We start from the raw sequence: 26,856 nt of genomic DNA on the forward strand, positions 1-26,856 counted from the left end.
ATGACCTGACCCGAAGTCGGACGCTTAACCAACTGAGCCACCCAGGTGCCCTGTAAATGTTCTTGTACTTAATTCTGCTGCGTTTATTCCTAGGAGTGGCATTTTTGGGTACCTGTAGTCTATCTTAGTAGGTGGTAATAGCTTTTTTTTCAATGTGATTATAGAGGTTTAGTTTCTAAGTTCCCTTTGTCCTTGCCAGCACTTGGTATTGTCACTTTTAAAAGTTGATCATTTTTGTGCTTGTGAAGTGGCGTTTCTTTTCCAGTGATTTAAATTTACCTTTCTTTAATGAAATTTCATGCCTTTTCGTCTTTGAATATCTTCTTATGTGAGTATCTTCTTATGCGTGCTTAAGTCTCCTCATTTTCCCATTACGTTGTTTGTTTGTTTGAAATAATTGATTTGTAGGAATTCTTTTTCTTTACTTTGAGCATGAGTTACTGCTTCGGTTCTAGTTTTTCCCTATTTATGGAAACCTTTTCTGTTTGCGTTGCTTGCTTCTTGGGGGGGTGGGGTGGGACGTGGGTGGAATATACAAATAACTTTTCTTCTGAATTTGTGATTCCTGTCTCTTGGGGGGGGGTCAGTAGCAACCTAGCTAGGTGTAATATCTCTGGTCCCACTGCCACTGCTCTAGTCTAGGTGCTGGTAGCACCTGCCATATGCTGCTTAGGAGCAAATCGTGGAGAATAGGAGAGAAGGCCCTGTTTTAACTGTGGCTACCAGGGACTTGCTCTTTTCCAGTGGTGTGGTGCTTACTCACTCCCTCTTCTTCTGTCCATCGAATGTGGTATCTCAAAGGTTTTTCTCAACTGCCTCTATCTCCTCAGCTTTCTTCTCTGTGAATTAGGTGCAGTAACTTGTTTTGTTTTCAGAAAGCTTTTTTTTTAAATTATGAATTCTTTGGGTTTTTTTTTTTTTTACCTTTTATGTTCCTCATTTTTACTGTTTCTCTTTTAAAAATATTTCTTTTCTTTTTTTTAATGTTTGTTTATTTTTGCGAGAGAGAGCATGAGCAAGGGAGGGACAGAGAGAGAGAGAGAGAGAGAGAGAGAGAGTGAGTGTGAGAGTGTGAGAGTGAGAGTGAGTCTGAGGCAGGCTCCAGGCTCTGCGTCAGCACAGAGCTTGATGCAGGGCCCGAACTCATGGATTGCAAGATCGCGACCTGAGCCCAAGGCGGACGCTTGCCCGACTGAGCCACCCAGGCGCCCCTCTTTTAAAATATTTCTATTTAAATAGATTTTTGTATTCTCTAAGAGGGAAAATGACTCATTTATGTGTTTCTTGTCAATAAGCATGAGGAAGATAACCATATAAAAAGTTTTGTCTGATACTTCCTTTTCCATTAAAGATGTCCAAATCTAAAATCAAAGATTTCATAGAATTAAACTCTCTTGGTTGTAAAATAATTTGCCTTTTTCAGCAGTAATGATACTTTTGGGTTTTGTTCCTATTAAGCTTTTGGTTTTCTTTTTTCTAAAAAAATGTTTTTTCCTTCCCATTTTGTTTTCCAGCTCTTTTGTGCTTTTCAAGATGATAAGTATCTGTACATGGTAATGGAGTACATGCCTGGTGGAGATCTTGTAAACCTTATGAGTAACTACGATGTCCCTGAAAAGTGGGCCAAATTTTATACTGCTGAAGTTGTTCTTGCTCTGGATGCCATACACTCCATGGGTCTCATTCACAGAGATGTAAAGCCTGACAACATGCTCTTGGATAAACATGGACATCTAAAGTTAGCAGATTTTGGCACATGTATGAAGATGGATGAAGTAAGTAATAAGCAAGTAAAAAAATGCTACTTTAAAAAGCAATTTTTTTTAATCTTTATTTATTTTTGAGAGAGAGAGAGAGAGACAGAGCATGAGCTGGGGAGCGGCAGAGAGAGGGGGAGACAAAGAATCCGAAGCAGGCTCCAGGCTCTGAGCTGTCAGCACAGAGCCCGACATGGGGCTTGAACTCACGGACCGCGAGATTATGACCTGAAACAAAGTCAGACGCTGAACTGACTGAGCCACCAGGCTCCCCCCAAAATGCTACTTTTTAAAAACAAAAATAAAAGAAACTTCAAATCTTTATTTTTGTTGAGCAAAGATAAATTTAGTTTTGCTAACTGTGTAGTGACTGAAACAAAACTTTTTTTAACTGATCATCTTGTTACAGAGTGCTTTATTTATAATTATGTAGCATTGGATTTGGTGAATATAAGAGAAATAAGAATGCAAATAACTTTAGGCATCTTCCTCATAGAATGTTGATAAGCAGTTGCTACCAATCAAAACTACTGCATGTGTAAAATGATCCGGGTGAAGAAATAAGACACAAAATGTAAATTAAGGTACATGGGTATTTCCATCACCATTATTATTTCTGTATTTTTCCTTTAAAAAAAAAAAGCTAAGGTAAGAAGTTTATGATCCTATCACCTGCTAACCCTGTCTGCGTCAACCACATTGAATAAATTTGGGGACGTCATCTGTTGTGTACTTTACCTGGTAAACAATTCACATTTTGATCAATAGATTCAGTAGTGTTAACGTCATAGCTGATTATGTTGATTTATTCCTGTTGTAAAATTTATCTCTTTTTCTCTATAAGTGTACCGTATAATTCCTGTTTCGTTTTTTAGTTTCCCTGTTGGATCTTGGGGGGTGACTTACATCCATCAGACTTTCTAAACGTTAATGTAAATTGACAGCAAACCGGATGCCATCTTTTGTATGGTGTTTCTAACCTTCCAGTATGCCTGTATAGCTATTCATATTTCATAACCAGAATACTTTACCAAAGAAAAAAAGAATATCTTGTAAAGATATTTATTTTGAAGTAAGCTGATTTTCCTTCTCTTTGCCTCTTACTCATGCCACCTGTGTGACATTCACTTCTATAGCTCATACTGCCCCCATCAGCGATCTGTAATGTCCCGAGCTCAGCTTAGATTTTACCTCATTTAGAAAGTCTTCCTTATAATCCTAACCTGATGGATCACTTTCCTAATGTTCTCACTTATTTAGAATTTGTGCTGTTTCATAGGCCATTTTCACGTATCTAGGTTTGTATGCCCTGTCTACTCAACTAATACTTAACATTCCTTTCTCCTTTGGTCTTCTTCCTGGATTTTGTCCTTGTGTCCATGTTCTGCATTCATGAGTCCGTGTTTAATAGATGGAGCATTTGTCCCCAGAGCTCCCTCTTGTGGTATGAAATGGTTAATAGTAAATAGTATGAAATGGTTAATAGTAAAAATTATCTTCAATGAAAATAAAGTATAAAATAATTTCTAATAGGATGCTAAACTTTTTTATGTCTGTTGTACAAAGTGAGTGATGTTTATGTGTTGAACTTCCATGAGTGTATTCTGATTTTAATTAAACCAAAAACTTTTGGGAGGGTGTAGAGAAATAAGTCACGTCACATGTTTTTAGGGTAGTGAAAATGAAAATGACTAAGGAAAGAGGGGTATATAGAGTGTGAGAAACAGGACAGAATATGGTATTTATAGCATAATCTTACAAGCATGTAAGTAAATACTAAATTTAGCAATTTAAATATCTTAAATTGTCTCTTAATAAGACAAAATAAAACGTGGTTTATATAATTATGTACTATTTTTTAAGTCAGGTACATATAGCTGAGCTAATCATAATCCTTGGTTCATCGCTTATTGTTGTTAGTAGTCAACAGAAAGGCTTCATCTTGTTTTTATTTTATAATGTTTTCCCCCTTTCTGTTTCAGTCTTATTCTCTCTTTCCCTGATAAACAACCAGTGTCATGTGTTTACTATAAGTTCTTGCACGCTATTGATATGATGTACATATGTGTAAATGGTATCATGGCATGAATGTAATTTTTTTAAACTTCTTTCGCTCAACACTGTTTTATATCTTTTCTAATATATGTAAATTAGCTCATTGCTTCTTAGTATTCCGTAGGGTCTATCTGTTAATTTTACTTATTCCCCCTTATGTTGGATTCCTAGACCACATCCATTCCCCTGCCACCAACAGTGCCATGTTGAGCCTAGTTAAACTTAGATGTTGAACATCTTTAGGTGTGGCCCATGTGTATTCTGACAAGGGTTTCCTCTAATACATACCTAGAGGTGGGACTGCTGACTCAGAGGATATGTAAAGTACGAACTACCTGACCTCTGGAATGGCTGTGATTGTTACAGCCCCTGCTAGTAGTGCATTAGCGACCCTGTCTCCGTGTCGTCACTCCCCCTTCCTATTACTCACTCTCTAACTCTTACCAGTTCCATGGGTGTAAGGTAGTAGCTTAAAAAAGAAATTGCATTTCTTTCATAACTAATGATAGCAAACTTTTCTTCATGTAATTGCCAGTCGTTTATCTCTTGAATTACTTGTGTGTGTCTTTTGACCCTTTTAAAAGCAACTTGTTGAAGTGAAGAATTCCTTATGTAATCTCGACAGTGACTCCACAGATCTTCCGGTCAGCTACCCGTTTGTGTCTTTCGAACAGAAATTCTTATTTTCCATGTAGCGAAATAGGTATTTTTTAAATATTGAAGTTTAAAAATGTTGTTTGTTTTACCCCAAACTTCCATGCCTCAAGTAATAATAATGATGAGAACAACTATGTATGTTGAAGAACAAAGGAGTTTTTTTATTAAAAACTGTAGTACATAGAATTCATGATCTTGTTATTTTAGCCGTTAATGTAAATAGTGCTGTTGCATATTTCAGGTTCATCACTTTATCTGCCTCTGTTTGATTCTCATTATGGCCTCAAAGCTGTTAGAGGTGCTCCTGGCTCATTCTCTTTCATCTGCTTGTCTGTGGATGGGATCAGCACCCTGGGGTGTGGGTCAGGTCTGGCCTGTGGCCTGTCTTGTACTAAAAACGGTTTGTCCGGTTTTAAAAGATCGTTAAAAAAAAGAGAGGGAGAAGGTAGTAGATAGAGATCCTGTGTGGCCACAAAATCTAAAATGTTTACTGGCCCTTTAAAGGAAAGTTTGCCAACCCTTTACTACAATATTGACCGAGATTCTCAAATTATTTTTTAGCTCTTCTGGCATCATATGAAACAATATGCCATGGATAAATGCAAAAATAAAATACAACTAAAAATTATACAAGGACTAGACTAATTTGTTACTGTCACAGTTCATTAAGAGTAATGGTATATCTCATTAAGTTCGCTCATTAATAAACTGTGGTTAATACAGGTTTTTTTTGATGCTGTTATTCTTTTTCTCTCTGGAAAAAATATGTAGATGTACGTGAATGCCCCAGTGTGGTATATTTATATCTAGGTGTATCTCCATGATAGCCGAGAAGTACTGCTATTGAAATTACTTGCTTGTGTTGGGTAAATTGAGTTTCTTCTTTGCTCGTCATTAGGCACTTCATAGCCACTTTTCCAACTTTTAAGGCACATTTTACATTAGTGTTTTAAATTACTTAGAAATAATGTAAAATTATAACCCTGAATATTCTAGTGTATACTATTTGATTAAATTGAGGCTATACTTCTTTAAAAGCTAATTGGCAAATTGTTACTGTTCTTAACCCTTCTAGAAATGACATCAGTTTTTAAAAATGGAGGTGTTTCTACTCGGGTTTCTGAAAAAAACCCTATTTTCTGCAAAATTATACATGAAGAAGAACAGGTTTTTGGACGCGGTCGGGACAGACCGTTCAAAAGCTATGCAGCTTTGTAACCAGAGCCCAAATGAAAGTAATAATTGGTACCCCAGGAGATAACTGGAATAACAGGCAGCTTTTTGTGCCTTGGGCGCTGTGTAGTGCAAACGGAGATGGGCTTCTAAACCAGTTGGGCTGTTTTTAGACAGAACACAAGAAGAAGTAGGACTTTCCGCTAGCCCAAGAAGGTTATGAGGCAGGGGATGTGCCTATTTGAGAAAGGAGTTCCTGGTGCAAGTACTTATTTTTAATTATTAAAATGAAGCAAATAGACTCCTGCCTATGTAGCAGTCAAGCTGAGGCCGTAATGTGTCTGATAATTAAGAACGCCATTTACAAGTTTTCCCACGTTCACAGGAAGCATTTATTATTATTTTTTAAATGTCTGGGGTTTTTTTTTAACGTTTATTTATTATTGAGAGACGGCATGAGCATGGGAAGGGCAGAGAGAGGAGAAGACACAGAATCTGAAGAGGCTCCAGGCTCTGAGCTGTTAGCACAGAGCTTGACGCGGGCCTCGAACCCACAAACCCAGCAAAATCATGACCTGAGCCGAAGTCAGGCGCTCAACCGACTGAGCCACACAGGCGCCCCATAAATGTCTATTTATTTTTGAGAGAGATAGCATGTGAGTGGGGAAGGGACTGGGAGAGAGAGAGGAAGACAGAGATTCCCATGTAGGCTCCCTGCTGTCAGCACAGAGCCTGATGCAGGGCTCGAACCCAAGAAACATTAGATCATTACCTGAGCTGAAACCGAGTCAGATGCCACCCAGGTACCCCATTACAGGAAGCATTTAAGAATAGTTTCCTGGACCAACCTCATGATTTGTGATGGACTGATTTTGTGTTTTTAGTAAATCTCTTCATTTATGATACTTTATCCATTATAAAATGCCAGATATATTTTAGCAACCATTTAATCTGATCTATTTAAAGTATTTTTGAGGAAGTTTTTGAAAATACATACCTGTTTATGTTGCTCTCCTGCTTAGATTTCTGTCATCTACTGAATAAAGTTCAAACTCCTTAGCTTGTCCTATGAAGCTTCTTTCTTTTTTTCTTTCTTTCTTTCTTCCTTCCTTTCTTTCTTTCTTTCTTTCTCTTTAAAAAAAATTTTTTTTTTTTACGTTTATTTATTTTTTGAGAGACATAGAGAACAAATTGGGGAGGGGCAGAGAGAGAAGAAGACATAGAATCTGAAGCAGGCTCCGAGCTGTCAGCACAGAGCCCAACGCGGGGCTTGAACTCAAACTGTGAGATTATGACCTGAGCCGAAGTCGGATGCTTAACTGATTGAGCCACCCACGCGCCCCATCATACAAAGCTTCTTATGATGACATGATCCCTTCCACTTTTCACCCTCATTCTCTATCATTTGACCTTTTGCACCTTATGGTTCAGGGGTCTTAAATTACATTTAGTTGTTTTTTATGCCATGAAATCAATAATTTCATGATTCCTGGCCTTCATATATGATGTCGAATACAGTTTACTTGGCAGATTCCTACTCATACCTTGAAACTCACTCCAAAGTTTTCTTATCTTGCAAAAGCTCCTCAGGTTACTCCTGTGTCCTTTGGACACACCTCCTTTTTGGAGCATTTTCTTCTTTTTTGGCAGTGTAAGTCGAAGACTTGTCTTGTATCTTCTCTGTCCCAGCTCTGGAATCAGCTGCTTCTCTAAGAAGCTCAGATTTCTTTTATTCAAGAATGGGATTTAGAGGGGCGCCTGGATGGCTCAGTCAGTCGATTGAGTGTCTGACTCTTGGTTTCGGCTCAGGTCACAATCTCGCAGTTTGTGGGTTCGAGCCCCATGTCGGGCTGTCTGCTGGCAGTGCAAACCCTGCTGGCGATTCTCTCTTTCTCCTTCTCTGCCCCTCCTCTACCCCACGCTCTCTGTCTCTCTCAAAATAAATAAATAAAACTTAACAACAAAAAGAATGGTATTTAGAAATCAGTATTTGGGCGCTCGATGTGCTTCTTGCCCCTGGAGTGTCATTATTTCTAGCCCTGGACAGCAGACACGTGTATACCAAATAGACTATATGTGCTAATCCACATGCACACACATTCGTATTTAATTCTGTACTTATGGGTCTGTATATATAGGCTACTGAAAGTTCTGAGTTCATACTGATAATTCTGATTCTTGTCCTACACCGCAGGGTTCATTCGCATCCTCCTCCTTTCTGTTTGATAATTGCTTTTTCAGTCAATGAGAAACCTGGCTCTCATTGTCTACACTATCTTTACCTACTTGTTCACCTCTAGGATACACTTAAAATTATTTCAGAATTACCAATTCCTACCTCTGTGACAAACTGATTTATTAATTAGAATGTATTATTTTTTGTGCAGTTCCTTTTGTGTTTAGCCTTATAGCATATGTTAAAGATACTGTTTTCCAAAGTTACTTAGGTCATTTCTTTTATCCTTACCCCATTTATTGTGGTTATGTTGTTAATGTACAAAACAGGTTCATTTCTTACTATATGTATTCCATTTAGTGTACCTCCCTCACACACATCCTGGTTGATATTAATTGTTTGTTTACAGTTTTTAAGATGTGTGAAACATTTCCCTGGTTTTAAGATTAAAACTGTACAACTGCATGCTCAGAGAAGGATCCCTGCCTCCTTACTCCTACTACCCACTCCCATACTTCCTTCTTTCCACCCTCTCACCCACCACCCCTAGGTAAACCAGGTCTTTTTAGTGTCTGGTTTGCCCTTCCTGTATTTCTTTAGAATACGTTAAGAGACTTGTCATAAATGTGGATTCTGTACTCACATAATATGAGAACTTCTCCAGGAGATAATTTTAAAATATCTTTCCCAAATGTTTTTTTAAAAAAATTTCAACCTCCAATATGCTGGTCAGAAACTATGGTTGGAATATTTTTCCAAAAGCAGAGTGCTATTAAGTCAGTTCTTTAGTCCTGTGAAAGTATTCTGCAAGTGATTATTAAACTTGGTCTCCATCTTACCTTTCCTGTCTTCATTGTTGTGAAGCTTTACTGTTCGCTGATTGGGACTTCACTGCATTTCTTGAATTTGCTTTATATGATGTCATTCTTGTTTCTTGACTTTTGCTCTTTTTCTGCCCTAGCTGTCATGTCATGGGCTCTCCTTTCAAGCCTGACTTATCCAAGCCTTTACAGCCTAACTTTATGCCAGTTACTTTTGTATCTTACCCTTTCCTCTCCTTCCTCTAAACCTTTGAATGCTAACTAATTTTGTTTTAAGTCTAATTTCTGGGGCACCTGAGTGATTCGGTTGGGTGGCCAACGTTTGATTTTGGCTGAGGTCGTGATCTCACAGTTTGTGGAATTGAGCCCTGCCTCAGGTTCCACCCGGGCTGATAGTGCAGGGCCTACTTGGGATTCCCTCCCTCCCTCCCTCCCTCCCTCCCTCTCTCTCTCTCTCAAATAGAAAATAAATAAATAAATAAATAAATAAATAAATAAATAAATCTCTTAATGTTTCCTCTAGTAGAAGTTTAGGATAGTCCATGATAAAAATTGATTTTATGCTCTGCATTTTGAAGTCAGGTACTGATTTTTTCATCTTTTATCCTAAGTACTGATCCATACAAATTATCACCCTCATAATTTGCCCCATTATTTTCAGAAATTTTATTTTATTTGTATTCAAACTAAAATGGCTTTTATGCTCTATTTGCTGTATTCTTGGGAAAGTAAAATGATTGAATTGTTGCTAATATGAGGAATGAAAAGATTGTTTTTGAAATTAATTTCCTATGATTAACATATTTTATTGCTATTAAATACATTTACATAAATCATATTTATAAAATACATGGAACTTCCTTTTCCCAAAGAAAAGTCATAATACTTAGTATGGGGGAATTTATGTAGCTTCCTTATGAGCAGCGTGGGTGACATACTTTTCACTGGGCAGGGAAAGGAAATGGAGGGCATTTAAATTCATCTATAAAATCTTAGCAGGTTTGGACAGAGCTAAAGGTGAATGAGTATTATTTAGTGTTATATTGTTATACTGATTTAATTTTACAGCCCACACACATATACAAACCTACACACACATATATATGCTACAACACGCACACACGTACTTGTATTTATGATAGTTCTTGTCCTTGTCAAAAAGACATCAGATAGGGAGTATCTTATTACACACCAAAACTAAACACAGATAATGGTGTTTTTATCATTTTGTCAAATAACCTTCGTGCCACAGCTCTGTATTTCTAAATATGCAGCTTGGTGGTATAGCTTTCAAACTGTTAAGATCTTTTAATTTAAACATTAGATCTATTTCCCCCATTTTTTTTCTTAATAATAAGAACCGTTTTTATCCACCCTCCAAACTAGGCTCTTTGTAATCTTAAATACTGCCGGTTCCTTTGAAAATACCAAAGCTTCCTAATTCTTTTCTCCAGGTTAGTGCCTTAAGATCACATTTTGTACTTCCTTGTAACTGCCCTCCTAACTAATTAGTAGTGTAAGAAAAAGTAACAAAAGGTGTTGATTTGCATGGAATTCCCATGCAGTGTACCACTTTTTACTTCTTTCATTGATGAAGCCTCCTATATTTTAGAGTTGAAAAGTTACCCTTGATTTCCCGTAATCCTGACACTTCTAAGCATTTCGTGATACATTTACCTCCTGTCCTCCTAAAGCTATATCAGCAATGAAGCTCTATTGGTAGCAATTTGTAGCCACTATGTATATAATAATAAATGAGTTCGTTGCATTTATGTGTCTATGGTTTTACATACAACTGTTTTTCTTGATCTCTGCTCTCTACCCAGACAGGCATGGTGCATTGTGATACAGCAGTTGGAACACCTGATTATATTTCACCTGAGGTTCTCAAATCACAAGGGGGTGATGGTTACTATGGGCGAGAATGTGATTGGTGGTCTGTGGGTGTTTTCCTTTTTGAGATGCTGGTGGGTAAGTAAATATTTTAACTTGTTCTGTTTTTAAAAACCCACCTGATACCACTTTAGTTTTAAGTGAAGAATTTGAAAATATGAGGAAATTAATTGTGTGCTGTGGAAAGAAGTGGAATTTTTTAAAACGTGGAATTAGTTTTATCAGTTATGACAGGTTGTTATTGGAAAATTAAAACCAAGCCTTGTACTGACAGAGTGATTTAGTGGATTATAAAAGGAATTAAAAGTATACTGCTGGAAATAATCTTTCAGTAGACCTTTTTGTATAAAGACAGTGTTAGAATAAGAAGCAAGTATACAACTGCAGTGGGCCTCCAGTCCAAGATTTTCTTGACCAAGTATTTGTTGTAAATATTTTAAATGTAAAGCTGTTAATATTTGTTTCAATAATAATAGAGGATTAAAAGTACTCTTTAGTTTATGTAATTATGTTACCTAATTGATTCTTGTCAACTGTGTTTCTTCTGTTGTATTTATCTATGGTTAGTAAATCTAGTAAAATCGTTAATAGTTAATTGACCTATTTGACTATCAAGATAAAAATATTTTATAATAGTATTTCATTCTCAGAAAACTCAGAGGCATATTTAATAATTTCTTTCACTGTGACCAAATCAAAATTTGAAAGGCTCATGTAGTCCAAAACTTTTTTTATATCATCACTTTCATTCTTAAGATTTCTGATTCCAAAGTACTGGGGTCACAAAAATATCTTGTGGCTAAGGAAGCCAATGACTGAATCATCTGGCTTGGGGATGAGGGCAGATATAGCTAAATCTACTTTCTGGGGCAAGTGTGATAAGGCTGATAACATTATATGAAATAACTTCAGAGTTGAAAATATATTTTTAGAAATTGAAGAATTTATTTTCTAGAGGATGTCCCTAAAAAAATTGGTAGCGGAAAATCTGTGAAATCTGTGGGATAGTTGAGTATGATTATTACTGAAAAAAAAAAATGAGAATATTTTGGTAAGTCTCAAATTTAAATAATAATTAGCCATGGACCGTTTTTGTGGCCTAAGTTGCCTTCTCTTGGTGACCATCTTGTGTGTGTAGTACTGATCTTGCTATGCTTAAACTCATGTTATTGTATGACCTACATTGTCTTGGGCCTTTGTTATTGAAGTGCATCCCTTTATTTATTTATTATTATTATTTTTTTAATGTTTATTTATTATTGAGAGACAGGGAGAGAGACAGCATGAGCATGGGAGGGGCAGAGACAGGAGAAGACACAGAATCCGAAGCAGGCTCCAGGCTCTGAGCGGTCAGCACAGAGCCCGATGCGGGGCTCAAACTCACCAACTGTGAGATCATGACCTGAGCCGAAGTCAGATGCTCAACTGACTGAGCCACCCAGGCACCCCACCATTGCTTTATATGCAGAGTGTGTTCCCTGGTAGCTGTCCATTCTCCCCACCTCTGGCCCAAACTGATGATACGTTAGGTGCATTTTGTAATCTTTTGAAAGTAGAATATATTCTAGGATTTGCCTGAAGTCTTCTAGGGATTTAGAAAATAATGTACTTTGGAGGAACTCACATGACACCTTTGAAGGGACCATTTAAATTCCTGCTATTGTTTTCAACTCTGAGAGTTGAATTTAATGAGTTTGAATGACACTGATTTACAGTATTCTGAGCCTACTCTGGTGCCTGCCTGCTCAGGTTAGTTAGCACTGGACTTCATTTAAAGGATTCTATTGCAGTTAAAAATGGCCCTAGAAAAATCTTGAATTCATTTGTCCTTCCATGCACTTGACAAATTTAAAGTTAACATACTTAAATATTATGAAAAGTGTTTAATTTGCATTCTCTGTTACACTCTGTGTCTTCTTTCTTGGAATTCTAGGGGATACTCCATTTTATGCAGATTCACTTGTAGGAACATATAGCAAAATTATGGATCATAAAAACTCACTGTGTTTCCCAGAAGATGCAGAAATTTCTAAACATGCGAAGAATCTCATCTGTGCCTTCTTAACAGATAGGTAATATACATTGAATTTCTTTGTAGAGAGCCCTTAACTTCTAAATTCGTAGAAACGAAAGCATAGCTATCTCTTATTTGCATACGAAATCTCGTTCTCTTTATCCAAATTGCATTTAATTCTGGGTGAGGCTTTTCCTACTGCTAGGCCTGGTGTTGGGTTACTCTCGTAGTTATGTGTGCGCAATCCCATTGAAATCTTAACTCTGACCTTAACCTTCGTGTCTAAAAAGAGAAAAATAGAACTTGGTAAGATAATGTATTTGAAAGAAATAAGGCTTATGTTATTCACATTTTATCCTTAAAAGTAATTAAGCCATAGGACTCTTATTTGTACATCTTTTGAGAGAAGGGTGTTTTGTGCAGATACATACTTGACTGGTTATAATCTCAAAAGCTGTTTGTATTTGACTTGGGAGTGCCCCCTTCCCAGCCCTTTTATATTTGCATTTGAATATGAGTAAGTCTGCCTGGGAAATTCAATATTTTTTTAAAACAAAATGGGTGAACAGTGTTGTGAAAACCTGCCTCAAAAGGAGAAGATAGAAACTCTTTGGAGTTTCTTCCTTGGCCTTTCTATTTAATTCTTTTAGATTTGTGGTAAGAGTCATTCTATCAAAGGGCAACATTTATAACCGGTGTGTGCACTGCAGTCCAAACTTGACACACTAGCATTATGATCTTAAGGAAATTATTTTACTTTGGGGGGAAATAATTTTACTTATCCATAAATGATGGGGTCAGATTCAATCAATGATAGCTGAGGGCATTTCGAGCTCAAAAGTGCTGTGATTTCTCAGCAAACCATATTGATTGTTAGCCAGTTGCTGTTACAAGGAGTCCTGCAGTGACTGTCCTCATGTATTCATATCTTTGCATGTATTCTGGAGGATAAGATCTTAAAGGTAGAATTCTAGGATACACACTTTAAAATGAGTTGATGTTGCAGTCCCTATCAAAATAACACCAGCATTCTTCACAGAGCTAGAACAAACAATTCTAAAATTTGTATGGAACCAGAAAAGACCCCGAATAGCTAAAGCAATCTTGAAAAAGAAAACCAAAGCTGGAGGCATCACAATTCCCGACTTCAAGCTATATTCCAAAGCTGTAATCATCAAGACAGTATGGTACTGGCACCAGAACAGACACTCAGATGAATGGAACAGAATAGAGAACCCAGAAATGGACCCACAAACATATAGCCCGCTAATCTTTGACAAAGCAGGAAAGATTATCCAATAGAATAAAGACAGTCTCTTCAGCAAATGATGGTGGAAAAACTGGACAGCAACATGCAGAGAAATGAACCTGGACCACTTTCTTACACCATATACAAAAATAAACTCAAAATGGATGAAAGACGTCAATGTAAGAAGCCATCAAAATCCTCAAGGAGAAAGCAGGGAAAAACCTCTTCGGCTTCGGCCACAGCAACTTCTTACTCAGTATGTCTCCGGAGACAAGGGAAGCAAAAGCAAAAATGAACTATTAGGACCATCAAAATAAAAAGCTTTTGCACAAGGAAGGAAACAATTAGCAAAACTAAAAGGCAGTTGACAGAATGGGAGAAGATATTTGCGAATCATATATCAGCTGAAGGGTTATTACTCAAAATCTATAAAGAACTTATCAAACTCAACACCCAAAAAAACAAATAATCCAGTGAAGAAATGGGCAAAAGACATGAATAGACACCTCTCCAAAGAAGACATCCAGATGGCCAACCAACACATGAAAAAATGCTCCACGTCACTCATCGTCAGGGAAATACAAATTGAAACCACAATGAGATACCACCTCACACCTGTCAGAATGGCTAACAACTCAGGCAACAACAGATGTTGGCGAGGATGTGGAGAGAGAGGATCTCTTTTGCACTGCTGGTGGGAATGCAAATTGGTGCAGCCATTCTGGAAAACAGTATGGAGGTTCCTCAAAAAATTAAAAATAGAACTGCCCTACAACCCAGCAATTGCACTACTGGGTATCTATCCAGGGAATACAGGTGTGCTGTTTCAAAGGGGCACATGCACCCCCATGTTTATAGCAGCACGATCAACAATAGCCAAAGGATGGAAAGAGCCCAAATGTCCATCGATGGATGAATGGATAAAGAAGATGTGGTCTATATGTACAATGGAGTATGACTCGGCAATCAAAGAGGATGAAATCTTGCCATTTGCAACTACGTGGATGGAACTAGAGGGTATTATGCTAAGCAAAATTAGAGAAAGACAAATATCATATGACTTCCCTCATAATGAAGAATTTAAGATACAAAACTGATGAACATAAGGGAAGGGACAAAAATAATATAAAAACAGGGAGGGGGACAAAACATAAGAGACTCTTAAATATAGGGAACAGAGGGTTGCTGGAGGGATTGTGAGGGGAGATGGGCTAAATGGGAAAGGGACATTAAGGAATCTACTCCTGAAATCACTGTTGTACTATATGCTAACTAACTTGGATGGTAATTAAAAAATTAATTAAAATGAGGTGATGTTGCAAAATTGACACCCAGAGAAGTCACATCAGGGTGTATATCCGTTGATTATAGTTACTTCTTCATTTTCATCAAACTGAATATCATGATTTTATTTCCATCTGAAGCATTGTTAGTTTTTCTCATTAGAGAGGTTAGTCATTTTAATATGTTTATCAATTACAAGATTTGTTAATATGTGATTACCAATCCATGCTGATAAACTCAGAACAGATCCTGTATAGTGTTTGATTTGGGACTAGATGGGTTGATGAGGATGACCATAATTTGTGCTGAAAGGTATAATATAAAACAGGATATATAGCACATGTTAATGAAAGGAGTACCATTCATGAGAAATTTGCCTAAACAGTTTATTGCAGGGTGGTGGTGCAGTCCAAGGAATGATTGTAGATGGAGAAAAGATATTTTCTTTTCAATTTCTTTTCCATTATTGAAAAGAATTTAATGCCCTCATTGTGCTAGCAGTACTTCCCTCTAAAGTTTACAGGTTTTTTTTTTTTTTTGTTTGTTTCTATTAAACATAGCTCCAGGGGCATATATTAAAAAAAAAGATGCTTTTTATGTCCATACAATCTTCATTGAAGACTCAAAAGGTCAAAGAATGAAATTGTTCATCAGAGTTAATACTGATAGCTTCTAGCAATGTGTGAATTCTTTTTAAGAGATTTTTAAAATAACATTTTTATTAGAGAGGCTTTGAGTAACTCTTCTGTATCAAAGTTAGACCTGTGTTCATTTTCCATCATGAAGTTGGTCATGCAGTTTTGGCCCATGCAGATGAATATTTTTACTTGAAAGCCTCATGTGTACTTTTGTTTGATACAAACTACAGAGGGAAATACATTTCCTTTTCCATGGCATTTACTATACAGTCCTTTTAATCTAGAGAGATCATATATTATAAAATTGGCATTGCTTGTTTTTGAAAAACATTTAAGCTTGAAACTTTTGATAAAGATATCTCAGGGCCCCTGGGTGGCTCAGTCGGTTAAGCGGCCGACTTCGGCTCGGGTCATGGTCTTGCGGTCCGAGAGTTCGAGCCCTGCGTCGGGCTCTGTGCTGACAGCTCAGAGCCTGGAGCCTGTTTCGTATTCTGTGTCTCCCTCTCTCTGACCCTCTCCTGTTCATGCTCTGTCTCTCCCTGTCTCAAAAATAAATAAAACGTTAAAAAAAAAATTTTTTTTTTAAGATATCTCAAAGTCATTTGTGATCCTTATTTTGATCCTTGTCAAGATAAGAGTTATTTTTTTTTTGTTTTTTTCATAATCTTTTTATAATACAGTCTTAACTTGTATTGTTTAGGGAGGTACGACTTGGGAGAAATGGGGTAGAAGAAATCAAACAACATCCTTTCTTTAAGAATGATCAGTGGAATTGGGATAACATAAGAGAGAGTAAGTCAGTAACTTTAAATATTTCCATTCCATCACATTTTAAACCTCAAAGATTGATTCCTCTTTTGAATTAATAAGCATGTTTGATATTCTTAATGATACTACTTTTAAATTGGGAGGTTTCATTTCAAACTTGTTCTGTGGCAGTATTCATAACTAAATTAATGTTCCTCAATATCTTAAACTAATTTGTATTTATTAGCAATATTTCTTAATACTTTTATAATAGATTTCTTAATTTGGCACATTTTTTATGAATCCAAATAACTTTCAGAATCAGGGAAATAGCCTTGAATTTGAATGAGTTTGAATTAATAAATCACTATATGGAGAGCACACTTTGATGAATACTAGAATAAGCATAGTAATTCATTTTAACTTTATATATATTTGACATTAATTCATTTTAAGAGTAAGAAATATTTTACTTACAGAGTATAAAAAGCCGAAGACTGAAGAATGTATGTGCAAGTTACTGCTGCTTTCAATTTTAGTACCTATAATAATACCATATTCCTCTCCTTGTTTAGTAGATTTATCTATAGATAAAGCTGATCTGATATAGTAATAAATAGTTAATAAGGTTTTCATTTTTTGAAATGATAAAATGTAAACCATGTTACCAGAATTTTCTATGGTAAATCATAATGTTATTGATTAGTTATATATTATTAATATGTCATGTGCTAGTATCACACAATCACATATTGTAATTGATATAAAACAAAATCTGGGTGGCTAGTGTATATTTGGATTATGCATAAAACAATTCATTTCTTTTCTTCTAACAGCGGCAGCTCCTGTAGTACCTGAACTCAGCAGTGACATAGACAGCAGCAACTTTGATGACATCGAAGATGATAAAGGAGATGTAGAAACCTTCCCAATTCCTAAAGCTTTTGTGGGAAATCAGCTGCCTTTTATAGGATTTACCTACTATAGAGAAAATTTGTATGTGATTTGTTTGTTACATTTTTATTGCTTTCAAGATTGTGCTGTAAGAGTTGTCTTACTGTGATACTCTGGACTATAGAAGATAAAGTGCTCATTTGTTTTAAACTGCTGACTTTTTCAAAAGGATTATCAAAAGTTACTTTTCATTTAATTCCATTATTTCTGAATGTTGTATTCAGTTACAAATGAATGCAAGGCACTGTTCTGTATTCTTTGGGGGATATAGAGTAAGACCAAATACGTACTTTTGAAGGAACTTATCAACTAATGAGGGATATAAGAGAATAATATAGTCATAATGAAGGGTAGAATGTGATATTTGCCTTATGAAAGGTACTGGGCCACCTAGGTGGCTCAGTCGGTTCAGCGTCTGACTTTGGCTCAGGTCATGATTTCATAGTTTGTGAGTTCGAGCCCAATCAGGCTTGCTGCTGTCACACAGAGCCAGCTTCGGGTCTTCTGTTCCCCGCCCCCCCCCCCGCCCCCCGCTGTGCCTGCTGCTCCCCTGCTCTCTCTCCCTCTCTCTCATAAATAAATCTTGGGGCACCTGGGTTGCTCAGTCAGTTGAGCATCCAGCTTCAGCTCAGGCCGTGATCTCACAGTTTGTGAGTTTGAGCCCTTCATCGGGCTCTCTGCTGTCAGCACAGAACCTGCTTCACTTCAGATCCTCTGTACCCCTTTCTCTCTCTGCCCCTCCCCAGCTCACGCTCTCTCTCTCTCTCTCTCTCTCTCTCAAAAAAAAAAAACCAAAAAAAAAAAAAAAACAACATTAAAAAATACATACATTTAAAAAAGGAAAAAAAGAAGGGCACCAAAATATCTGAGGTGGTTCAAATAGAATGATTCTGAAGAAAAATAAAAGTCACATCTTTGGGGTGAGGGTACGAAGTCAGGTAAGACCTCAGGGAAGGGGTGGCGTTTGTAAAAACAAGAAAGGGTTTTGAGTGGCCGAGATGTGGGGAGGTTAGGTGACAGTTGTGGGCAGGTGAACCATGGAAGCCAAAGTGTGGCGTGTTAGCACGCGTTGGGACAGAGTAGTGTGGTCCTAGGGCGCAAACACAAAGTGCTTATTGCTGTATTTTGATCATTTGGAAGACCTAATGAGATTGCGAGTGTTTTGCCTACAATCTCTCCATGTAGCACAGAGCCTGGCACGAGACCAGTAAATACTGATTGACTGCAGTGAGTATTGGGTGTAAAGATTAAAAACTGTTGGAGTTAAGCAGCAGGTGATTATTGTGTGCTATACTGAGGGACTTTTGACTTTGACACGTAGCGAGGCATTAAAGACATTGGAGAAACATATTTGAGAAACTTGGTACTTCCATGTATGGAATGGTAGGGGTGACCAACCATTATGGTTTGCCCAGGACCGAGGGGCTTTCTGGGATGTGGCCAGGGACTTTCATGCTGAAACTGAGAAAATTCTAGGTAGACCAGGATGAGTTGGACACCCTGCCAACGGTAGTACTCTCAAAACTCTTGTCATGCTCACCGAGATGAGGATATGAGTGCATGGAGAAACCCAAGCATATTTATAGGCAGTGAGGAAGGACCCAGTTAAAGTGAGATACTGATATTTAAATAGAAGTGATGACTTCTGTATTAAGACCTGGGAATCAAGAGATGTTATCTTTGAAAAGGAGGAGAGGGGTCTCTTTTCTAGAAGATATCTAGATAAGATAGTTCTAGGAACTCAAAATGAGATGAAGAGGGGGAAGGTATAGGCCATATAGTGACTCCAGTCTCAACAGTATTAAAGACTAGAACATCAGATAAGAGTGGGGGGCAGAACAAGTGCAGCATTTTAAATTATTGAGAATGATATAAATGTCTAAAGGGGGAAAACAGTGCTTCATTTAAAATATGTTGAAGTAAATAAACAAGAGAAATCTTTGTGGTTGGAGTTTAATTATGAGAATAATTTGGGGATATTAGAAAATGGATTAAAATGACATGCAAAGAAGTTATCTCCTGTCTTTCCCTCTAGGTTATTAAGTGACTCTCCATCTTGCAGAGAAAATGATTCAATACAGTCAAGGAAAAATGAAGTATGTATAAATTTTTACTATTTAGTCACATGTTCGACTAATTTAGTAATATCCATGTGTTTAAAAAGTTCATTTGATGCTACTTTTTGAACCATTTTCTGGTGTTCTTTGTTGTAATACAGTTCACAAAACATTGAGATGATGGATTTATTTGACAGGTAGTATTGTGGAAGATAGGTGGCTAGTAAAAAGATGAATTAAACATAGCTTTTAGGCATAGTTTTAATAGCAAAAAAGTGATAGGTTTATAAACATCTACAATCTCAGAAAATTTCATAATCTTAGTACTCTAAAAGAATATAGATAATAAGCTATAAGGGTACAGAAATTGTGGAGAAATTAATATTTTGAGTGGGAATGAATTCAAACAAAGGTTAATTTTATCAAACTAACAATATTTTGCGGCCTCTATAATTTGTAACCATACACAAAAGTAAATCGTGCGCACGCATACACATTAATGAGGATGCTAACATTTTCTCCTTAAAATTTATAGAAAGTAAAAAGATTGGTTAGATAATTTTGGCGTGATTTATTTTAGGAATTTTATAAAGCATGCATACATTTTAAATTTCCTTTTTGTTTTGTTTTAAATAGGAAAGCCAAGAGGTATGTTGATGTCACTTATGTTGAAAAACTGAGAAAAACACATCCCTCTGACAATGTTTTGATAGAGCCATTTTCCACCTAGCATTTGGAGTGCTACATCTACTTAAGAGAGAAGTTCCCAGCCTTGTTTCTACCAAGTATTTCTTTTATTATTGCCCCTATGGATTTATTGTTTAAGTATCTATTATGTAATTTTCTTATTTTTATTTATTAAGGATATATAACTGATAGTAAGAATTTTGAATGAACAAGTGAAAACAAGCGTGATCAAATTATACTAATGTAATAATAGCCAAAAGTAGTTAAACATGACTTGTTCATTGGCCTGTGTGTTCTTATTAGGGAAAAATGATAGTTTTGCTTAAGATGTATAAAATATTTAAGAAACCATGAGTTTCTTAAAGAAACCTAATCACTAGAAAGAATATTGGCCTTGGAATCTAATAGACTTGGATTGATTTTTGGCACAGCCACTTATTAGCTAAGCCATCTAGAGAGTTACTCACCTTTTTTGAGTTTCAGTTTCTTTATTGAGTACATACAACACTACCTACCACCTTTTTAGGGTTGTTGTTAGGGTTGATGAGACAGTATTTGTAAAGTGCCTAACATGGTACCTAAGGCATAAAAGGCACTCAAAAAGTTGAGCCCTTTATGAAGGTAATGATGCTCCAAAAATGGATTATTTAGTACGTAATATAATTGCAGTTGGTTTAAAGATCAACATATCTGGCCTAGAAGAAGATGTAAAGCATGGCAAGGAAATGACTTATAATCAATTAGCCGTCATTCCTGGAAGACTTATTGACTGTAACTCCTTATAGTAGTGTTCCTGGCACTGTGTAGAAAGATATAAAGAAGAACTTAAATTCTCATTTTTAAGAGAAGTAATATATTTTTGAGCAAGTGCAGTTAAATATTCCAAATATTTGTTTCAGATATAGACCTTTTCATCTTGTAAGTACACTGTGTGACAGTATTTTTACATAAATAATCTGCAGAAGAACAGTGGAGCATATCAGAGGGTCTCCTTTACTCATAATGAATGAGAGACTTGGCGTCATAGAAGAATTCTGCCAAGATTAGAGCGTCTCACTCGTATATTTACGTCATGTTTACATACATAGAAAGCAAGAGATGGAGAATTTTTTCCTTATGTTGGTAAAAGTCACATTAAGAAGGTACAAAAACTGTACCATTATAAAGGATCTTATATGAAGCTTAAAAAACAGCTTATCCTTGTCTTTAAGCCTCTCATATTTTAAATGTGACCAAAATTTATAATTGTAGTTTCTTGTTTCCGGACAGATTCAGAAAAAACTATACACGTTAGAAGAACACCTTAGCACTGAGATACAAGCCAAAGAAGAATTAGAGCAGAAGTGCAAGTATGTTGTTTAGATAACGAAATGTTGTCTTTTAAAATTTAAGTTCAAACGTTTTACCAAAAAGGAAGAATTATAAAGTAATTATATGATCATCTTGAATTTATACTAAGTAAATGTTTTTATTGTAAATCACTGTTTCTTTTGAAATCCTTTAGATCTGTTAATACTCGCCTTGAGAAGGTAGCAAAGGAGCTAGAAGAGGAGGTAAAGTTGCTGTGTGCTTTTCATTAATATTTTTGTTTGCTACAAGTTGTGATGCCTGCCTTCCCTGCAGAGAGTTGTCTGAGAACCATATTAACACCCATCTTGATACATAGTAAGACCCACCTTATGTTGCACTGGCGAACAGGTTACAGGATAACCTTGGTGATAAGCCTCATTTTGTTATGGGTTTGCAAACTTGAGTGAATTTAGAATGTGTAGATATTTCACGTGAAAAAAATTGCATTTGTGTCAATTACTTGGCTTAACAACAGAAAGTGACCATTGTTTCTTCTTTTAAATTTCTGTTCCTAACATTTCAGATCCATAGTTTATATTAAGTGAAGATGGTTCAGTGGTAATGGAAGTTACGGAAAGTTTGACTTTCAGTAGTAAACCATTAACAGTATGGTCTTAGTAATTTAAGAGAGGTGTGCTATTTTGAAAGTAATGGAAAACGTTACTGTAAGTTTTAACAAAACAGCAGTTACAGCCTTTTTTAAAGTTCTTTTTTATCTGCTTGAAATACTAAAATAGTGTTTTCATTTGATTTTTATACATACTTTCCTTTGATAGTAACTTTAAACATTATTTCAGATTACCTTAAGGAAAAATGTGGAATCAGCATTAAGACAATTAGAAAGAGAAAAGGCACTTCTTCAGCACAAAAATGCAGAATATCAGCGGAAAGCTGATCACGAAGCAGACAAGAAACGAAATTTGGAAAACGATGGTTTGTGGTGTAGAATATTAAATACTTACCAAGAAAAAAATTAAATGTGTATGTACGTGTGTGTTGTCGAAGCTTGCCACTGAAATGCTTTTTTTTATCACAGTTAACAGTTTAAAGGATCAACTTGAAGATTTGAAAAAAAGGAATCAGAACTCTCAAATATCCACTGAGAAAGTAAATCAACTCCAGAGACAAGTAGGTCAATCTCCATTTGTAATAGGATATTGAATTTTCTTGATGATAACTTACTCATACTAATTTTAATTGGAAATGTTACAGAAAGGCCTTTGCCTCTGATTTTAAAGGGAAATCATTAGGAAACTATTTTTAGGTTTGTTTCTTACTTTAGTTTGTAACAGGCTGATAAACAGAAGTATTTTCATTATATACACTCGTGTTTGTTGTTGTCTGTTTGATTTTGAATGGAATAACAGCTGGATGAAACCAATGCTTTGCTGAGAACAGAATCTGATACTGCAGCCCGATTAAGAAAAACCCAGGCAGAAAGTACAAAACAGATTCAGCAGCTGGAATCTAACAATAGAGATCTTCAAGATAAAAATTGTCTGCTGGAGACTGCCAAGTTAAAACTTGAAAAGGAATTTATCAATCTTCAGTCAGTTCTAGAATCTGAAAGGAGGGACCGAACCCACGGATCAGAGATAATTAATGACTTACAAGGTATTATAAAGTAGAGCTTGCACTTGAATTCATCTTGATGATTTATATTTCGGAAATAACTTTAGATGATGGATGTATGTGCTGGAATAGCACATTTCTGAATATACTACTCTGTTATGTGAAGCATAACATATGGAATGCATTGATAGAAAATTTTATGAATAGAAGGTTTGCTTTCAAATAGTGTGAAATATTTTAAATTATCAAAAACCACCTCCCAGAGTGACGGTTTGGGTTCCAGTTGACTTAGCCGTAAAGCACTCTACCAACAATTCTAAAACTTCTCAAAATTTTTTACTCTTAATTTAACATATATATACTTTGTGGGCTTATTGTTTTTAAAATGTTGCAATTTTAGGTAGAATATCTGGCCTAGAAGAAGACTTAAAGAATGGCAAAATCTTATTAGCAAAAGTAGAGATGGAGAAGAGACAACTACAGGAGAGATTTACTGATTTGGAGAAGGTAAAACATGTTCAGCTTTATATTTTGTAGGAAAATGACAAAGAGTTTTAGATTGGAAAAGTTAACTCTAAAATAAGGGGTATCGGTATGGTTTCAGTGGATGTTTCTCCCTAGGGACCCAAGGAAAACTTAGATTTTGACTACAACGTATCTTTAAAATGATAGAAAGTTACAATGGCTTTTGGCATTGAAAAGTTTTTCTTTAAAACTTCTGTAAGCCAGGGATGATTTTTGGGCTGTGTGCAGTTAAGGTGTTATTTTTGTTCACTTGTCCATTCTTTCAAGTATTTAATGTATCATCTGTGGTAGAAATATCAGGATGCAGTCTTTGCTTGCCTTTAACAGCCCCACAGTGGGGCCTCCTGGCTGTCTCAGATGGTAGAGCATGTGACTCTTGATCTCTAGGTCATGAGTTCAAGCCCCCACGTTGGACGTGGAGCCTACTTAAAAAAATAATACATTAAAAAAAAATACAATCTAAGGAGTAGTACCTAAAGTCACTAATAAAGTACACAGATAATTCTAACACAGCGTGGTAAACAGACTGCTCGAAGAATGGACAGGGTATATTGGACGCACAGGACGAAGCCCTAATCTGACAGGGCAGGATTGGTTGGCAGGGCAAAGGCACATTCTGAGTTGGGCAGGACAGCAGGAGCAAAAGTATAAGATGGGAAACAGAAAAGGCATAGCTGGTTTATTTAACGCTAAGTGCTCAATAGTTCTGGAGTATAGAGCAGGGGCCAACAGATTTTAATCTTTTAAGCAAAAGACAATGAATATTTTAGGCTTTGAGGGCCATATAATCTGTTGCAACTCAGCTCTGCTCCAATACGTAAAGGAGTGGGTGTAGCTGTGTTCCAGTGAAATTTTATAAAAATAGACATCAGGCCAAAATGCACCTGAAGACTGCAGTGTGGTTCTCATGTCAAGTGTGAGGAATTCACTGACCAGAATGAGCTACAGACCTAGGCATGAGCTAGATCACGTGAGAGTTTGAATGTTCTGTTAAACTTAATTTCTCTAGGCAACGGACCCAGCCACTGAAGGGCTTTAAATTAGATGCTCTTTTTAGACATACATTTAATTTAAGATAGATCGTTGTGTTCCATGTGTGGAGAATAAATTTGAGGAGGACAAGATAAGAGGGGGGGAGACTGGTCAGAGATGTTTTCAGTAATTCAGATGATGGAGACTTAACTGGTACGGTGGTTAAAAGGATGGAAAATGGGGGTGAATCTGAGAAATATCTGGAGATAGAATATTTGGTAGCACTTAGTGATGGCTCAGATAAGGCATATGTGTGGTATTTAAGGAGGACTTCTAGGCTCTTACATGGTGACAAGATATATAATGGTAACAGTAATTCATAAAGAATAAAGGGGAGAGAAGAATGAAGGGAAATAGCTCTTTTAGAAGAAATGATGACAAAATCTATTTTAGTCCTAAGTTTGAGGTGCCTTAGGATGTTCGTAAAGGAGTAAACTGTGTTGAAGCTAGAAATGTTTGAGAGTCATTGGTACAGAAGTAGCTGAAGCTGTGTGAATGCAAGGGCCTATCTCAGAAAAGATTGTTTAGAGCAATGGTTTTTCAGGGCAGAGTTGATTCCTCTGTTGTTGGATTGAAAAACCTCATTTTTAGGGGCTCCTGGGTGGCTCAGTTGGTTAAGCATCTGACTCTTGATTTTGGCTCAAGTCATGATCTCAACAGTTAGTGAGCTCAAGCCCCGCCTCGGGCTCTGCCCTGACCGTGTAGAGCCTGCTTGGGATTCATTCTCTCCCTCTCCCCCTCCCTCTCTCCCTCTCTCCCTCTCTCCCTCTCTCCCTCTCTCCCTCTCTCCCTCTCCCCCTCCCCCGCTTTTCTGCCCCTCCTCTGCGCATGCTCACTTGCTGTCTCTCTCTCTCAAATAAACTTAAAAAAAGAAAAAAATCATTTTCAGTATTAAGGATTTATTTGAAAAACAAAAGAAATATTTACATATATGATACAAACTATAGAAACAAAGAATTAGAAAATCTTTTGAGGATATAGAGAAAATAGATTGACTTCTATTATTAAAGTGTCCCAACTTAAAACAAGTCTCCTATGTGGAACATCAGGGTAAGTGGTAGAGGATCCTGAAAATTTGTCATCAGATACAGCAAAGGGAAATATTAGATAGGTTTTAAAGGTGAGAAATAATGATATAGAAGCTTGAAGTGGCTGAAGAACGCTGCCTCCAGAGAAGACCAGCATTTAAGGAATAGCTGGGGGGAAACTTCATAGGTGACAGAAAAGATGAGAACAGGAAGCAGGGAGCCAAGTGAGTGCACTCAGGTATGTCAAGGAAATAGTTTCAGGGCAAGAGTGAGTCAAAATGGGGTAACTACTGAAAAGTGTTTGTCGAATCTGGTGGTGAGAATATCATGCGTTACTTCCTTGAGATCACACACTCTCAGTGCAGATCTCCAAACGGTAGCGTGGAGGGATGGGCCGTAGGTTCAGCAGGAGGTGAACAGGTGGATTCCGTGGATCATTGTTACAAGAAGTTTGAGTGAAGGGGGGAGGGAAAGTATTGAACATTCTTAGCTTGTAAAAAACAGCTTTATAAGTTTTTGAAATTGTGAGCCAGTCTCTTTTGTTGATCGCTGCTATTCTAAATCTTTAATAGGAAAAGAACAACATGGAAATAGATATGACATACCAACTGAAGGTTATACAGCAGAGCTTAGAACAAGAAGAAGCTGAGCATAAGGCTACAAAAACACGGCTGGCAGATAAAAATAAAATTTATGAATCCATTGAAGAAGCAAAATCAGAAGCCATGAAAGGTATGCCTTTTTTCTAAGAGGGTTTTTCTGCAGCATTTTCCTAAGAATGGATTCTGTAGTCAACTCTTGATTTTGAAAAATATTTTTTTATATTTTATTGTCAAATATTGAGAACTGGAAAGAAAAACATTAGGGAAGCTTTACATACATATCATTTTTTCTCTTTATGGCAATGATCATTTCTAAGATGTAAGTCCCAAATACCGAATTATTCAACCAAATATAAGGATCAGAGAGAAATGAATATTTCAGTGATAGCAAAAGTAACAGGCATAAAGAGCATGAGGTTCTAGATGTATCTTTTCAGATTTGGGGGGATTTGCTATTTTTGTAATATTTAGTTTGACATTTACCAGTTTGTATAACAAAATTGTTGCCAGTTTATGCAAAATAAGTATTTTGGAAATAGTAGTTGACCTAACTAGAATACAAGCTCATTGAATATTTTGAACTCT

At 36.5% G+C, this 26,856-nt stretch overlaps 1 protein-coding gene across 1 annotated transcript in view; it reads left to right on the top strand.

The window, feature by feature from the left end:
- ROCK2 (Rho associated coiled-coil containing protein kinase 2) overlaps positions 1-26,856 on the top strand; it is a 138,127-nt gene that overhangs the window by 81,482 nt on the left and 29,789 nt on the right. Inside the window, exons 5-18 of the mRNA XM_047069606.1 lie at positions 1,515-1,775; positions 10,466-10,610; positions 12,466-12,604; positions 16,418-16,509; positions 17,301-17,460; positions 19,454-19,514; positions 20,112-20,123; positions 21,432-21,511; positions 21,667-21,715; positions 22,310-22,445; positions 22,549-22,640; positions 22,880-23,126; positions 23,485-23,591; positions 26,242-26,401. Of these exons, the coding sequence (XP_046925562.1) occupies positions 1,515-1,775; positions 10,466-10,610; positions 12,466-12,604; positions 16,418-16,509; positions 17,301-17,460; positions 19,454-19,514; positions 20,112-20,123; positions 21,432-21,511; positions 21,667-21,715; positions 22,310-22,445; positions 22,549-22,640; positions 22,880-23,126; positions 23,485-23,591; positions 26,242-26,401 (1,741 nt within the window). The remainder of the gene's footprint in view (positions 1-1,514; positions 1,776-10,465; positions 10,611-12,465; positions 12,605-16,417; positions 16,510-17,300; positions 17,461-19,453; positions 19,515-20,111; positions 20,124-21,431; positions 21,512-21,666; positions 21,716-22,309; positions 22,446-22,548; positions 22,641-22,879; positions 23,127-23,484; positions 23,592-26,241; positions 26,402-26,856) is intronic.

Source organism: Lynx rufus, unplaced genomic scaffold (genome assembly GCF_022079265.1).
Source record: "Lynx rufus isolate CCGP_SWC_20201006 ecotype Redwood Valley unplaced genomic scaffold, mLynRuf1.p SCAF_8, whole genome shotgun sequence".
Classification (NCBI taxonomy): Eukaryota; Metazoa; Chordata; class Mammalia; order Carnivora; family Felidae; genus Lynx; species Lynx rufus.